At 38.8% G+C, this 17,089-nt stretch overlaps 1 protein-coding gene across 2 annotated transcripts in view; it reads left to right on the forward strand.

Moving 5' to 3' along the window:
• Positions 1-17,089, forward strand: part of MERTK (MER proto-oncogene, tyrosine kinase) — an 81,616-nt gene that overhangs the window by 62,914 nt on the left and 1,613 nt on the right. For both annotated transcript variants that reach the window (XM_058165082.1, XM_058165081.1), the window contains exons 16-18: positions 4,929-5,038; positions 7,699-7,858; positions 9,166-9,302. In XM_058165082.1, the coding sequence (XP_058021065.1) occupies positions 4,929-5,038; positions 7,699-7,858; positions 9,166-9,302 (407 nt within the window). The remainder of the gene's footprint in view (positions 1-4,928; positions 5,039-7,698; positions 7,859-9,165; positions 9,303-17,089) is intronic.

The raw sequence follows: 17,089 nt of genomic DNA on the forward strand, positions 1-17,089 counted from the left end.
AACCCACTTTACAGCTTGTTCAGGATTACCATCCGCTAAGAAACTGGCAAAAATGTTCATCAAACAAATCAACTGACTACACAGTATATCGCGCTGAGTCATCTCAGACCACCATGAAAGAAGATGGACGGAAACAAAACAATTTAGAATTTTTTTTTATTTATTTTTTTGAACAAGATTTGAACAAGATAATGCAAAAGCAAGAGCACAGAGAGAAACAAGGACAACTAGAGGACTGAGACCTACATATAAACAATAAGATGGAGGAGGAAATCAAGATGATTTCAATCAATATCAATGGATTGAACTCACCAGCAAAAAGGAAACAAACACTAGTAAGATTACAAAAACAGAATATGGACATTGTTTGTCTACAAGAAGTGCATATCAAGAAGCAATATGGTAATATATTAGAATACCCCAAAATTGGGAAACTCCACCTATCTCTAGCACAGCAAAAGAAGAGAGGAATAGACGTGTATATTAAAGAGTGGCTAAAACCTAAGCAAGTTTATGCTGACAAAGATAGAAGAATACTACTGATGGAAATAGTAGCAAATCAGAAACAAATGCTGCTCACGGCAATTTATATTCCAAATAACAACCAGAAGGAATTTTATTGTAAACTACATGAAAAAATAATAGAGCCAGAACATGAAAACATATGTCTAGTAGGTGATTTCAACCCAGTAGCGGATATCAAGAAAGACTACAGAAGCAATAAAAAATTAGAAAAGAAGAACACTGCCAAATACATTTTTCAAGATGAACAAGAAACATCTATAAAATATATGGAGAGACCTAAATTTAAAGAAAAGCCAATACACTTTTTATTCAAGTTCTCATAATTCATGGTCAAGAATCAATATGGTATGGATGAACCCAGAACTGAGAAGAGACATAGAAGAAATAGATATAAGGACAAATACATGGGCAGAACAAAATCTCCTGAAAGTGATATGGAAAGGACAGAAAAAGAGGTGGAGATGGACGATGAATCCAAAGATTTTGAAAGAAAAAGACTATGCACAAATGATGGAAAAAGAAATGGAACTCAAAGAATTCAAAGAGCCCAGACCAACAAGGGCAACAGCAGTGGTGCCGATAGGCAGCCAATCTCCTCTGATGAGGAACAGCTGTCTATTTCACTCAATCCAAAGGCAAGGAGAGTGGCGCATAGGCAAGCCCAGAGAAGGGTTACAAGGCTATTTGGGAGGAGGTCGCCCCACCCCTCCAGACTAGGAACACCTGAAGGGGAGTAACTTAAGGAGAAGCATTTTGTTTTGGACCTAGCCCTTCTCTTGTGGCCTACATTTGGCTTTCACTGTGTCATTGGAATTGCTTCTTGTCTGGGATCTGTTTCTTGTCCTGAGGACTGCTCTTGTCTTGTGCCTGGACTCTGCCTTGTGGATTGGCTTTGGAACCCTGGACCTTGCCTTGTGAGCCTATTCTGTGGGCTTTCTTTGTTATACCGGGGCTGTGTCTGGGACATTGAGGGTGGCTGCCTTCAGGGTAGTGCAGGGGTAGAGACTTACTGGTTGTTGGAGGGACGTTGGCTGGAACATTTGTTAAGAGAAATAAAAGACACCTGCCTTGCCTTGACCACCTGGGTCATAACAAAAACATCATATCAGTTAAAAACCAGGATCCATGAACACTGGCTGGCAGTCAAACACCATGATCCCAAATCCTTAATCTCAACCCACACTGACACCAAACAGCACCAGTTCAATTGGAGCGACATAAAAATCATTGGCCACACTACCACCCTCTACATCTGTGAGTTCATCAAAGCCTGGCATTCCACAAGCAAATCTAGCAATCCTCACCTGATGTAACCTCCCCATCACAAGACCCACCACAAGACTTTCACCTGACTTTCACACAAATCTGACCCATCACAAGACCCATCACAAGACTGACTTCTGGAGTCTGATCTGCTGTGACCTCACCATCACAACACCTACTGACCACGTGAAGCCCTTATAAACAGAGGAACACTGATACTGACATCCCGTAAACTCCGCTGAAGATGTCCCTTTACCTGGTAAAACGTTCGGAAACCAATCCACAAGCTTGGAGAACAAAACTTCATCCTCAAAATTGTAGCTATCAGATGAAGCTAATACAAGTAATTTTGAGCCATTAGAGTCCCTATGGATTGATTTTAATCATTATGTTGGATCAAAATGCATGCTTAGATTGTAAAGTTGATTCATTATGCTTCAGTAAACAACTTGGTTCTTTCCAGATATTTTCAGAATTGTTGTTTTAGAGTTATTGCTAGAGTTGATGGGAGTCTGAAAGACACCAGATTATATAGTCCCAATTTAGCAAGAATGGAAACCTACCTAGAACAGACCATAATGAGTCCATTATGATTGTTTGGTCCTGGTTCAAAAAAGTCATAACCTTATGTATCATATATTGCCTGGGGCTTCCCAGCTACAAATCTTCATCATCATGGCTAGGAAGTGAGTGTTAGTCTCTGGATATATAGTTATGGTTTAAATATTTTTGCCTGGCATTTTGAACACGGGGTTGCCTTGTTTCAAGCAAAAGGCACTGTTGTTTTCCTGACTTTTGTGTTGTGTTTACTGGAATCATGCTGCACATGCCACAGTCCTCTTGCCAGAAAGGAACTTGGCATCCACTCCCCCCACAAAGCCTGACAGTATCGTCATCCAGTTAGGAACTCTCTGCCAGTTTTCACGTAATTACCATTTCCTGTAATTGAAAAACCTATGGTAATTTCTACTGTTATGCATAGACTAGATATTGTTCTTGCACTAGAGACAGTACACAAAGAGTTTAATTGTTGGGAAAGCAATGCTTTTTGTATACTTTATGACAAAAGCAATTGTTTAAAGAATGGGTTAAAATGAGGCAAAGATAGTGTGAAATAGGACCACCCATTACAGCGTTTCAGCATGTGAATCTGCCTAAATAGCAGATTAATGGAAAGTAACATTTTCATACATAATTGGGGTTTCTTCAAAGGGAGGCTTTTTTATGAGCTACTGTGTAGGAATGAAAACTGGACAACATTCCTCCCACTTTGTCATCCATTACATCTTTCAAAACAGCAGCATTTATGAACTGATTGAAAAATAGATTTTTTTATCATACAAGAAATGTTAGAATTGCTCTAAATATATTTTACTTTACTTAATCAAAATGAATATACTTATTTTTGCCCTAAAGCAATGATGGGCAATCTTTTCCTTGGTATGTGGCAGTGGCAAAGAAACTTCTTCAGAAAAGCTTAGGGCCTAATTTTCTGATTTTAACATTTTAAAGAAATAAAACAAGAGCATTATTTCGAAGTGAAGATTTCCTTAAGACAATTTTGACTACTTGTAACTATAAAGCATGTGTAATTTTGGTAACAAAATATAATTTGCCATTTACTTCTAATATTTTTCTTTAATTTCCTATCTAAATATGGTAAAAAGACTACCTATTTGGTCTTGCATATACTAACCGCAGCTAGAATTGTATTTGCGCAACAATGGAAAAATGAGGAGATTCTGTCCGAGGGGAATGTAATCAAGAAAATATTGAATGTGTGGAAATGGAGATACTAACGCTTACTATTAAGGATAAAGAAGAAACTGAATATTTCTTAATATGGGACATATTTTATCAATGGCTAGAGAGCAGAAACAGAAGTTAGAAAGGAGGAGATATAAAAAGAGGAAATATTAATGTGGAGAGTTGATAAAGAAGATGATGTTATTATATTATCACATTATTATATTATCAATATTACGGTGATGAATACCACAACAAATACGTGCATTATTATTGTTTAAAAATAACTGTACCCAGACCACACACTGATGAAAATAGAATGTTATATAAATAAAACATGAAAAAAATATTATGTATCTTAAGCATAGTAATGAAGTTTTATTTAATAATCTGGAGATTGCTAGTAATATTTCTTCCAAAGTGGATCACCCTTGTGACAGAAAATCTTTACTTCCTGTCTTTTTTCACTAATAATGAGAAAACATTAAGCTTTGATGAATTATTTATTTTTGTTGCATCAGTTAGACTTGATCATATTTCATTGAGTTTTTCTTTAATTTTTGTTTCTATATGCCATCTTGAGTTAAATAACATCACCTAGTTGGGTATTTGGGTAGGTAGAACTTGGTTCTCTCTCCCTCTCTCTTTCATATCAATATATCAATTTATGTAGCAACCCAATTCATAACTACAAATCTGGGCTTTGCATATAGGATTGAAACCAAACAAAAACAATGAACTGGTAACTCAAATCTTAAAAAGCATAGCATCCTATTGACAAGCTCATCCAACCTCCAGACCCAATAACCAAAGGAACATCCAGGTCTTCAGGAATTTACCTAGGCTAGCAGGATCAGTTACTGCTTTCATTAGGAAGCCATCCTAATGGCTATTATAGGCCAGACTGGGAAGTGGGAAAAAAAGATTACTTTTGAATTCTTGCCAAGAAAAATGATACAGATATTTCCTTGTAGTCACCATGCAATGAGAGCAACTCAAAGAAGACTTTACCTGTTTTTCCCCGCTGTCTTGACTATCTTGGTCACAGTCCAATCAGTCAACGAATTACTATAATCGCAGCATATTTACATATGAAATCACTTTCATATTCCTTTAGGTGTTTTAGCCTAATCTTTCTAAATCTATCTGAAAGGGTTATGCATTTATTAATGCCATTTGTTCAGAAGTATGGGTATTCCAAGTTAAAATAACATGGATACACTGACACTCACTCTATTGGTGGTATATTAAATAAATTGTCTTTGTATTCTTGCCTGTTTTATTTATCTTAAATCTTAAGTGCATTAAACTTATGTTTTTTCATTTGTTATTTAGTATGATGATTGATCAGTTATCATATATTAAGAAAAATGTGCATTTTATTCTTTTCCCAGTATGTTCCACTGCAAATTTTATTGAAGTTTATGATCCATATTGCTCTAGGAATGGAATATCTCAGTAGCAAACACTTCCTCCACAGGGACCTGGCTGCCCGAAATTGCATGTGAGTTCTGTAGTGTTTTTTTTCTCTACTCAGAATTCAAATTGATTTTCAGTCAGAAACTGTAAATCTTAAAAGTGGAAAACAATATTTGGGGATCAAAATCTAGGAAATATAACTGTAATCAGAAATCAAGGAAAAGTGGTTTTCAGATTATTCACTACATTTTGAATGTTTGAAAATTTAATGTAGAGTAACTACACAGTGTAATTCTGTTGAGATTCTTATACTTCAAACTCCAATCCCTAAGTGTACTTTATTCATGATAGAGGAATTCCTGATAAAGCTACAGCATTAGGCAAAAAAAGCCTAGCTTTATGGCATGTTAGTTGTATACCAGTATAGATGCACAGTTATAGCTCTAAGCATTTGTTTCTGTGAAACATATAGAAAGTATATTGCAGGGATTCTGGTGTAATGAAAGGAGGGGTGCTTTAATTTTAGTGTACCATTTTCCCAACCTTTTTTCTCTGAATCTTGGGAAATAAATATTAATGAATATAACCTCTTGGAAAAGAGACTGAAGGAAAAGAATCAAAGACACACACAAGATGCCATTTATACATCAAAGGTACAGCAGTTACAGAGGTGGGTTTCAGCAGATTCTGACCAGTTCTAGAGAACCGGTAGTGGAAATTTTGAGTAGTTCGGAGAACCGGTAGTAAAAATTCTGACTGACCCCGCCCCCATCTATTCTTTGCTTCCCAAGTCCCAGCTGATTGGGAGGAAATGGGGATTTTGCAGTATCCTTCCCCTGGAGTGGGGAGGGAATGGAGATTTTACAGTATCCTTCCACTGCCACGCCCACCAAGCCACACCCACAGAACCGGTAGTAAAAAAAAATTGAAACCCACCACTGAATGGTTATATTTGTGAAAAGAATTTCAGATCACTTTGACTCCACCCCAATAAAAGGGATTATAGGGTCGTAAAAAGAAAAAAATGATTTCAAACTGGACATAAGCTAACAGAGAAAGAATAGAACTATAGTTTCCCTATCATCAGAGACGTTAGTTCTGTTTTACATTTAAAAGTATGAGTTATTCTGTGACCTATTCAAGTATTGCACCTTATAAAGGAAATTATTTGGAATAAATTCAGAGAAAGACAGCAAATATGAAGATATGAAAAACAAGGCCTCTGAATTTGGCTTGAAATGAATAGTAGATAAAAGACTTGAGGTTATGACAGCAACCTTCAGATACTTGAGAGAGATACAGAAGAGACCAAAAGGCAGTTTTCTTACCCAGAAGGGCCGGGTTTGATTTAATACATTTTAAGTTACAGAAGGAGACATAGCAGATAACTGTTAAGACAAGATATTGACAATTATTTAGAAGAGTGATGAACTCTCTCGATGAGATTTTCAAGTAGCAGTTAGATAACATTTTCCAGTACAGCAGAATCCTGTACTCTTTTGAATCAATTGACTACAAGGTTACTACTAGATCTATTGTTATGTCCTGCACCGGCAGTGGCGGCCCCTAGTGGTGGAGATGGTTTCTTGTTCTGTTCTGATTGGCTCCCGCTTTTGGAGCTGCATATAAAGAGGGCTGTCAAAGCAGGCCTGGTCTGCTGGTTGTTGCTGGTCTCTGTGAGTTAAAATAAACGTTATGTGTGAACATCTGTGGAGCCTCAATTATTACGGAACCCACAGAATATAATATCTATGATTGTATAAACTAATAGTAGAGAGGGAAGGCCATTTAAGCATCCTTTCCCCCATGCTGCTTCTGTCCTTCCTGCCATATGTGTAAGGGCTCTGGAGACTGAAGCAAAGATCATTAGAGGCCAATTGATTAAAATGTTCTGATTTAGGCCTTCCCGTTTTCTCTGTTGTGTATTCCACAGTCTATACTTTTTCTCATAATAACCCTCCATGGAAAATGGAGGACAACAGTGACAATTAAATATAAGAGTGAGCAAGGACTGAACAATATGCTACATGTAGTTTTGTAAAAACTCCACCATTTGCTTCTTTAATTTGAGGAACTTTCCATACTTGCAAATAGTAGATGGTAAAGTAAACCGCAATTCTGCAAACTGCTATTTTTATCGGAATTAAATTTATCCTATTATATGCCTTTTCTTTATGGCATTATCTCCGTATTTTGATATGCATATCAAAATCAGAAACAAGTATAAAAGGGATGGAAAACCACTCTCTGAGATTCCCCGATAATTATAAGGACAACTGGATAATTTTACATTCTGCTTACCTCAGTCCCTTCTCCTTTTGTTATTATCTTTCAATGATAAAGTAGGAGGGAGGGGATAGTGGAAGAATTTTAGTTTTTTATTGACTTTAAGCTACTCTAGAACCTCTTTACCTGAAGAACAAGGGGAAAATGCTTCGAAGTTGTAATACATTCTGTATTATCCTTAGTCTGATTCTTAATATGTGTCAGAATCAGAAACAGTTTTAATTTGGATTTTTTGGAAGGGGGACTGGAATCTCAATTGATTGTGTGCCATCAAGTCAATATTGACTCTTAGCAATCACTTAGATAGTTGTTCTCCAGAGAGAGACTATGTAGGAAAGTAATTTTGATTCATATGATCTCTTTCCCAAAGTATACACACATATGAAGTAATGCTACATCTTTGAGGAGCCTCTTTCTTGTTATATGAATTCATATTAACTGGCATGCATTAATGGACAGGTTGCGGGATGACATGACAGTGTGTGTAGCAGACTTCGGTTTATCCAAGAAAATTTATAGTGGAGATTATTACCGGCAAGGGCGTATTGCAAAGATGCCTGTTAAATGGATTGCTATAGAAAGTCTTGCAGATCGAGTCTACACAACAAAAAGTGATGTGGTAAGTAAATGAGGAGATGCTGTTCCAATTTAACAGTTAAGTCTGGCTCCAGGAAGAAAAATTGTCCATTTGGATTGACAGAATTCTTATTATAATATAGGAAACATAGTATATAATTGTGCCCCTGTATTTCATACAGTAGTATTTATACAGAGTAAGCTGGTTTGAGAATAAAAGGCTTATTCCTATGATATTTATATTCAACATGTTCATTTTAATAACACATAAATTATTCAAAATTATTTCTGCAGACAACTATGCCCTAATATACATCACTTTCTTCAGATTTTACAAAATATTTTATTTATTGTTCTGAATCTTCCTTCAGTTTTCTAACACGGATTAGTTATTAGATATTTAACATTACAATGTTAAAGTAAAAAAGCTCAAACTAGTTTACTTTTGAATAATTAATACTAGCATGCCTTTTTTTAAAAAAAGGTGCAATGAAGCATAGTGGTAAAAGTAATTGTTTGATAATGCAGTATCAATGTATCAAGCTGTTAATACAAGACATAATTACCGTACAGAAAAATTGGGCATCCTATCCTTAAGCTTATTTGTCAAATAAAGCTGGGGTGCAGCTCCCTCTACTGAGTGAGGGAATATTTATTAATGTGTCAGACAAGTTCTAGAGCCATTGTCTTTTTCTGTGATGCTTTTGTAGATGCAAGTTATCAGCAAAGTTAGGTTAAAGAACAAGCCTGCCACATACAAAATTATTCCTATCAACTCCTTTAAAATGTGGTAAACATAGTCTAGCTATCTGTGAGAAGAAATTAAATGTAATTTTTTTAAAAATGGCTGGTTCTACTTTTTTAAACAAAGTGCAGCCAGTTCCAACTTGCAGTGGTTCTCTATTTCCAAGCCTCATTAACTGAAAAACTTTCAATCTCAGATGCCAGAAATTAAATTGGTATGTTTCTGCATATTAACATTAATACAATAGTATTAAAGTGTACTTTTTGTCAAAGAATTATTAGTTAAAATTACAATCCTAAAACATTAGAACTGGAAATTAATTATTTTGGTCAGTTTCAATATTTACTATTCGCTCTTTTTATGTAATAAAAAAATGTAATTTGCAATCAGGTGAAGTTATTGGGAATACAATATCACCAATATGATTTTCAGCAATGCATCAGAAAAGGCAGCATAGTTCTTTTTAATGGACAAAAAACAATCTCAATATGTTTGGTGGGACTTATTCCCCAAAAAGTGTCCATAGACAATTATGGGTATCATTAAATTAAGTTCTTTTAAAATGCTGTTTAAGTAAGTTACTCCTCCGTTTTCTTTCCCTGTAGTGGGCGTTTGGTGTTACAATGTGGGAGATAGCAACTCGAGGAATGACTCCATACCCAGGAGTGCAAAACCATGAAATCTATGACTATCTACTTCATGGGCATAGACTAAAGCAGCCAGAAGGCTGTTTAGATGATTTGTAAGTATTTTCTAATTGTGATAATAATGAAGCAGAATTGTAGCAATTGAATTCATGGCTTGCTTATGGCAGTTGTTATATTTGCAGCTTGGTAATCTGGAAACCAAGATTTTTTAGACTTTTTTTTAAAGATGGCGACAGCGGCTGCATGTGTCTGTAGATGGTGTTCCAAAGTGTTGTGTGGAGACAGTTTTGGAATGTAGAGAGTGGTATGTGGATGTGGAGGAGTGTGTAGAGAGAAAGGCAAGTGGCAGACAAGCTTGATAAGCTAATTGAGAGGCTGGAATTCGTGTAAGAAATGGAGAGGTGAAGAAACAGAAAAGGCTGAAAGCTGGAAGGAGCTGTTGGAAGGTGAGACGGAGAGACGGAGCAGAGGAGGTGGCCAATTTACAATTGTGAAGCTTCCCTGGTCTCCCCCTAGATTCCCCCTGGATTCCCCTGGCTGTTGGTAAACCCTGGTCTGAGAACCCAAAAGTCAGCAGCTGCAGCCTTGATTGATGGCATGGGTCATCTGATGGAAGCAGAGCTGATTGAAGAGACAAGCTACATTGGCCTTTGTCGGCAGCTGGGCCTACTCATGTGGTTAATAATGCTGTGGAGAGTGGCAGGCTGCCCTTGGGATTTCCTGAGGTTAACTGGCAAGTGGGAACTTGGAACTGTAAACTTCATGACACATTGTAGGACTATGCAGCTGCTAAATTTCCAGTGCAGCATAGCAGGCCTTTTGGCTTCTTTTTGGACTACCGTCTGCAATTTTGTGTCTGCAGTCCTTTGACAGTTCTGTAACTGGGCCTGGGAAGGCTGCTTGGGAAATCCTGGGGCTGGAAGGAGAAGTTGAGTGAGAGGCAAGTATGTTGGTCCCACTCCCCCAGGTGAGAGCTAGTGGGGAGGAGTGGCTCCCTGCTTGGTGGGTACCGTTTGGTAGGGTGCCGTTTGTGCATTGAGTGGATGCATTCTGGGTGTTGGGGGATAAGGGGGTGCTGGATGTGACCCCTCTATGGCAATGAGGAAGGGCTGGTATGAGTTTGAGAGCGCTGAGAGCAAGTGCTATATGCCTGTAAGGCTCATCTTACCCCCGACTGTCAGTGGTTTTCCCCTTTTTTAAGGAAGAGTGTTAGAGATGGGGGATGGAATGGTTCTCAGGGAAGGCAGAAGAGGGCAACCTATTTTAGTGGTGTCAGGTAATGGGAGATACGGGAGGCAAGGGGGGGGCTGGCACGGGGAACGTGACCTTGGTGTTTAGTATCAATTTTGTGTTCTGCCCCCTTGCACTCATCTAATTTACCTGGTCAGCAGATCTGTGTTGGGACTGATCTTAGGCTGCTGCTTTTAAATGTCAGATTAGCCTGCAATAAGGCTAGCCTTATTGCCGATTTGAACCTCGAAAAGAAGGCTCATCTGACTTGTATGCCTGAGACCTGGTTGGGCCCAGAGTGAGGTGTTCCCATTGTAGAAATGTGCCCAGTGAGTTATCGAGCATGATACCAGTCTAGACCTCAGGGCCAGGGAGGGGATGTGGCTATTGTTATCAGAGAATCTCAAGTAGCCACCAGGGGCATTGTTCCACAAGTGCTCAGCTGTGAGACCCTTTTTCTTAGGTTGGGCTCAAGGGATGAGGTGTACCAGCCTCCCTGCTGCATGGCAGCTTCACTATCCGGGCTCCTAGACCTCACCATGGGGCTGGCAGTGGAATTCCCCAGGCTTATAGTTCGGTGGGATTTCAAACCGCCATTCTTAGGGTCAAGGTTGGAGGTAGCCTGAGATTTCATGGAAACCATGACTTCCATGGGCCTGTCCCAGGTCATCCAGGGCCCGACTAGGTGGTCACACATTCAATTTGGTGTTCTTGTCAGAGCAGTGCCTATGTGACTTGGAATTGGTGGACCTGTTCTTGGTCCCCTTGTCATGGTCGGATCACAGTCTGGTGGCAATGAGTTTCTCAAGAGCTGTACTCTCCCACAGGAAGGCAGGACCTATTAGATTGGTCTGCCCTCGTTGTCTAATGGACCTGGATGAGTTCCAGAAGGAGCTGGGGGTTACAACTGCAGATCTACTGTGCAGCCCAACCCTTAGTCACTGTTTGGAATAGGAAAGTGACTGAGGCTCTGCATAGGATTGCACCCGTGCAACCTTTCCTTACCCGTAGACCTCTCTGTGCCCCATGGTATACAGAGGAACTGAGAGGGATGAAATGCATGAGGAGACATCTAGAGTGCTGCTGGCAGAAGATAGGGAATGAACTCAATCGAACATGGGTAAGAGCTGCTACTAAGGCCTACCTCATTGCGATTCATGCGGCGAAGTGTAAATACTTCTCCACACTAATTGCATCTGCAGATAATCGCCCAGCGACTCTCTTTAAGGTGAGCCTCCTCCTCCTGGGGAAGGAGGAGATTGAGGTCCACCTGAAGGGACGGAATTTGCGGATTTTCTGGAAGACAAAATCGTTCGACTTTGTTCCCAGTTAGATGCCAATGTGGTTGCTGGTCCGATGGAAGCCCCTGAGGCAGGTTCTTGCCCTGTTATCTGGAAACAGTTGGGTCTTGTTGCTCCAGAAGAAGTGGACAGGATCCTAGGGAGTATGTATGCAAACACCTGTGTTTTAGACCCATGTCCCTCCTGGCTTGTGAAAGCTTCCTAGGAGGTGACAGGTGGGTGGACTCTGGCAGTGATTAATGCTTCCCTACAGAAAGGGGCAGTGCCCCAGCACTTTAAGGAGGCTGTGGTCCACCCTCTTCTTAAGAAGCTATCACTGGACTCCACCCAGTTGGATAATTTCTGACCTGTCTCCAATCTTCCGTTTTTGGGGAAGGTTGTTGAGAAAGTGGTTGCATGGCAGCTCCAGAGGTTTCTGGATAAAATGGATTATCTCTACACCTACCAGTCAGGATTCAGGCCTGGATTTGGGACAGAAACGGCATTGGTCGCACTTTTGGATGATCTCTGGCAGAAATGGGATGGGGGTAATGCATCCATCCTTGCTCTACTTGACCTCTTGGCGGTTTTTGATACCATCAATCATGGTATTCTCCTGGAGCGGCTTCAAGGGATGGGAGTGGGAGGCCTTGTGCTATCCTGGTTCACTTCCTTCCTCTGTGGCTGCTCTCAGTGTTGATAGGAGGGGAGAGATCCAGCCCTCGCCCTCTGCTTTGCAGGATGCCACAGGGCTCGGTACTCTCTCCATTCCTGTCCCAACATTTATATGAAGCCTTTGGGTGAGACCATCCATCACCATGCACTGAGGTATCACCAATATGCTGATGATACACAGCTGTATGTCTCAGCCCATGTGAGTTAATTGATGCCTTGTGCTCCCTCTTGCAGTGCCTGGAGGTTGGATGGGGAGCAACAGGTTGAAACTAAACCCTGGCAAGACCGAGTGGCTCTGGGTTTGGGGTTCATTGACTCAGGGAGAATTGCCATCTTTGGTCTTGGATGGGGTGGCACTACCCCAAACAGACCCTGTGCATAATCTGGAAGTTCTCCTGGACTCACGACTCCTGCTCAAAGAGCAGGTAATGGTCACGGCCATTCGTGCAACTGCAAGTTGTGTGCTAGTTATGCCCTTTCCTGGACTGGCAATCCCTACTCACAGTCACTTATGCTTTAGTCACTTCCCGTCTTGACTATTGCAACGTGCTCTACATGGGGCTGCCTTTGAAGAGCATCTTGAAGCTCCAGTTGGTGCGAAATGCAGTGGCCCGCACGGTTTTGTGCAGACCCTGGTGTTCACATGTATAATCTCTCCTGTGGAAGCTGCATTGGTTGCCAATTTGCTTCCGGGTGCAATTCAAAGTGCTGGTTGCCACCTTTAAAGCCCTTCATGGCTTGGGACCAGGTTATCTGAGGGACCATCTCTTGCCAGTCATATCTACCAAATCCATCAGAGCAGGGAGGCAGATAAAATAAATGACTATTTAAAAGAGGAAAGTATGCTTATACTGGAGGAAGAAAAGAGAATGTTGTTAAATAGAGAGATAACATTTACGGAACTAAAAAAAGCGATTCAAAGACGAAAGAACAGTAAGACTCCAGGACCAGATGGTCTGCCAAGGGAATTTTATAAAAACATGGGGGAACTAATACAACCAATATTTTTTCAATACCTGTAGACTATGAACAATTGCTCTATGATAAAATAAAACAACTAAAAATTGCAGCCACTATGTTAAAGGAGAAGTATGAGAAGCTGGTCTCCTTGCAAAATTCCCGACTAAACTCTTGGTACCTTTTTTTTTTTTTTTTGAAACTCACTTTAAAAAAACTTGGCATTGCACATCCACCTAGTTCAAGTCATTAATAGTAAAAATCCACAGCAAAAACAAATCAGGGTGAAGATCTAAAAGCACAAAATATGGTTGAAGACAAACCAAAATCCTTCATTGCTCTGGTATTATAGAGTTGCCTGTGGTGTGATGGGTGGCAAATACATTTAATAAATAAATAAAGGGGCCGGTTTAGCTCACGCTGGTAAAAGCCTGTTATTAAGAACACAGTAGCCTGCAATTACTGCAGGTTCGAGCCCGGCCCAAGGTTGACTCAGCCTTCCATCCTTTATAAGGTAGGTAAAATGAGGACCCAGATTGTTGGGGGGGCAATAAGTTGACTTTGTAAAAATATACAAATAGAATGAGACTATTGCCTTATACACTGTAAGCCGCCCTGAGTCTTCGGAGAAGGGCGGGGTATAAATGTAAACAAAAAATAAATAAATAAATAAATAAATAGATTACCAAGATAATATATGTTCTCAGGCCAGCCTTTCTAGCAACAGCATTCAACAAATGGGACATCAAACTCTTCCTCCCATAGTTGCCTGCTTCATCTCATTCAGCAATAGTGTTATGTCCTTGCGGTTACGACCGTTTACAGCCGGAGTTGTTACTGGGGTTTTCTGATTGGCTGGGGCATGAGCTAACAAAGAAGCGGGAGATTGGAGAGTTCTCATTGGTTCCTTCTGCCTGACGGCCAGCTATTTAAGCGGCTGTCAAACAGCTTCTTCCCTGATTATTGTTGTGAATGCTGTTTCCCCTCTGTTGGTTAAACTGTTAATAAAGTTCGTGTTGCCAAGCAATTTGAGGTGTGCCTTGTTCTAAGAATAGAACAAATAGTATCTGGTTTATGTCTGTAAGGTTAACAGGTGATATGGGAAGAGATGCCCAATTCATTTGAATATCAGCTTTTGATTGGGCCTAAAAACAGACAGCTAATGTAGATAATAAAGCAGTTGTTGTGCCCAGCTCCTATGGGTTTCTAGCTGCTGTATTTTGGCTTAACCATATTTTCAATTTACAAATTGTTTTTAAAGGCAGTCTTACATATAACTCATTGTGATATGCTGAAATGATTTAATATTTTTAAAATTAGGCAAAGAAGCTATGATTCAAAATAAGCCAAGTTTGTCACTATTGACAAGTTCAATTTGAAATGGATTAAAACAAAATTATGTTCACACCTCCCTGCAGAATTTATGGGATACAATGAAAGCGTACACAAGAGGAAAAGCAATAGTTTATATGTCAAAGAGGAATAAGGAGAATCGGAAACAACAGGACACATTACTGAAAGAAATAGGTCAGCTAGAAAAAAAACTTCAAGTAAAGCCAGGCAATGAACAAATCAATGAAACGTTAACAATAGCCAAACACAAATTAAACTTAATAGAAGAAGCGGAGTACGCAAAAAACATTAACCATACGAAACAATATCTCTTTGAAAATGCAAATAGGCCAGGGAGGTGGTTGGCATACAAATTTAAAAAAGAAAAAGAAAGTAGGATAATAATCAGTTGCAGGATGAGGTAGGAAACTTACAAAACAAGGAAGAAGAAATAAAAAAAATTGCATTAAAATATTTTGAGAATTTATATAGACAAGAGGAAATTGAGATAGATAAAATAAATGACTATTTAAAAGAGGAAAGTATGCTTATACTGAAGGAAGAAAAGAGAATGTTGTTAAATAGAGAGATAACATTTACGGAACTAAAAAAAGCGATTCAAAGACGAAAGAACAGTAAGACTCCAGGACCAGATGGTCTGCCAAGGGAATTTTATAAAAACATGGGGGAACTAATAGAACCAATACTTTTAGAATTGTATAATGAGGTTTTGTTGGAAGCAAAAATGTCCATTTCATGGAGGGAAGCATACATCACAATGATTATGAAAGAAGGTACCGATGCAAATCAAATCCAAAATTATAGGCGAATTTCAATTTTGAACGCCAATTATAAAATTTTCATGACTATTATAGCAGAAAGGATAAAAAAATATTAAATGAGATTATTCACCCCGACCAAAATGTTTTTCTCCCATTGAGACAAATCAGAAATAATACGAGAATGGTAATGAACATATTAGACTATTATGAAATCCATCCAGAGAAACAAGTAGCACTTGTTTTTCTGGATGCTCAGAAAGCATTTAATAATTTAAATTGGCAATACATGATTCAACAAATTAGAGAAATGAAATTTGGAGATAAATTTGAACAAATGATTGAAGCAGTATATTCTTCCCAAAAAGTAAGTATTATAATAAATGGAGAGATTACAAGACCATTTGAAATAATGAAAAGAGTTCACCAGGGATGCCAACTGTCACCTCTGCTCTTCATCTTGACATTAGAGTTTTTATTAACCAAATTAGAGCAAACCCAGAAATTAAAGGAACCAAAATTAGAAAGGAAGAGTATAAAATACAGGTGTTTGCAGACGACCTGGTATTTTTTATTGAGGACCCAAGGGAGACAGGACCTATCTTATTACAGGAAATAGAGAAATATGGTGAAGTATTGGGCCTTAAAATTAACAAAGTAAAAACAAAAATGATAGTTAAAAATTTAGCATTAAAACAGAAAAGAGAATTAGAAGAAGAATTGAGACTACAGAGTACGAAAAAAATTAAATAGGAATTTGGCTGACAGCAAGGTGTTCCTCAATTAAAGAAGATAATTATGTGAAATTAATACTACAAATAAAATTGGATTTAGAAAGATGGGGGGCGTTACAGCTATCTATACTAGGTCGAATTGCAACCATCAAGATAAATATTTTGCCGAAATTTCTCTACCTTTTTCAAACTATACTTATAAAATTGGATAAGAAATTCTTTACGGATTTGAATAGAATTACAACAAAGTTTATATGGGCAGGTAAGAAAGCAAGAATAAAATTAACAGATCTCCAGGATAGTAGAATCAGAGGTGGCTTTGGGCTTCCAGATTGGCAACTCTACTATAAAGCAGCAACATTAGTATGGGTTAGGGAGTGGATTAACCTGAGAAACAGAAGACTACCTACACTGGAAGGACATGACCTACAAAAAGGATAGCATGCCTTCCTATGGAACAAGGAGAATAAATCTCATTTATATTTTTTTAGACATAAAGTAAGGGAAGCTCTGATGCAAATATGGCAAGAGACCAAGAGAAAGCACTGTATGAAAATCCCCAGTTGGTTATCGACAATGGAAGCGATGATTCACCCTAACACTCTGGATATAAGTAAAATGGTCAAGTATAACAAAATTCTAGACAGTCAAGGGAACCTAAAAAACAGGCAGAAATTGAAAAAACAGGGCATAATAATAGATTGGTGGCCATATTTGCAACTTCAATCACGGTACAAAAAAGACAAAGATGAGTATGGAATTGAGATTGTGCCGCAACAGTTGGAGACATTATTGATTGCCCCAGATGAAAAATAGATAACAAAAATTTATAACTATTTATTAGAATTTGATAGAGCTGAAGATATAGTGAAGGGAGTTATAGCATGGGCAAAAA

This window comes from Ahaetulla prasina, chromosome 1, assembly GCF_028640845.1.
Source record: "Ahaetulla prasina isolate Xishuangbanna chromosome 1, ASM2864084v1, whole genome shotgun sequence".
In the NCBI taxonomy this organism is placed as follows: domain Eukaryota; kingdom Metazoa; phylum Chordata; class Lepidosauria; order Squamata; family Colubridae; genus Ahaetulla; species Ahaetulla prasina.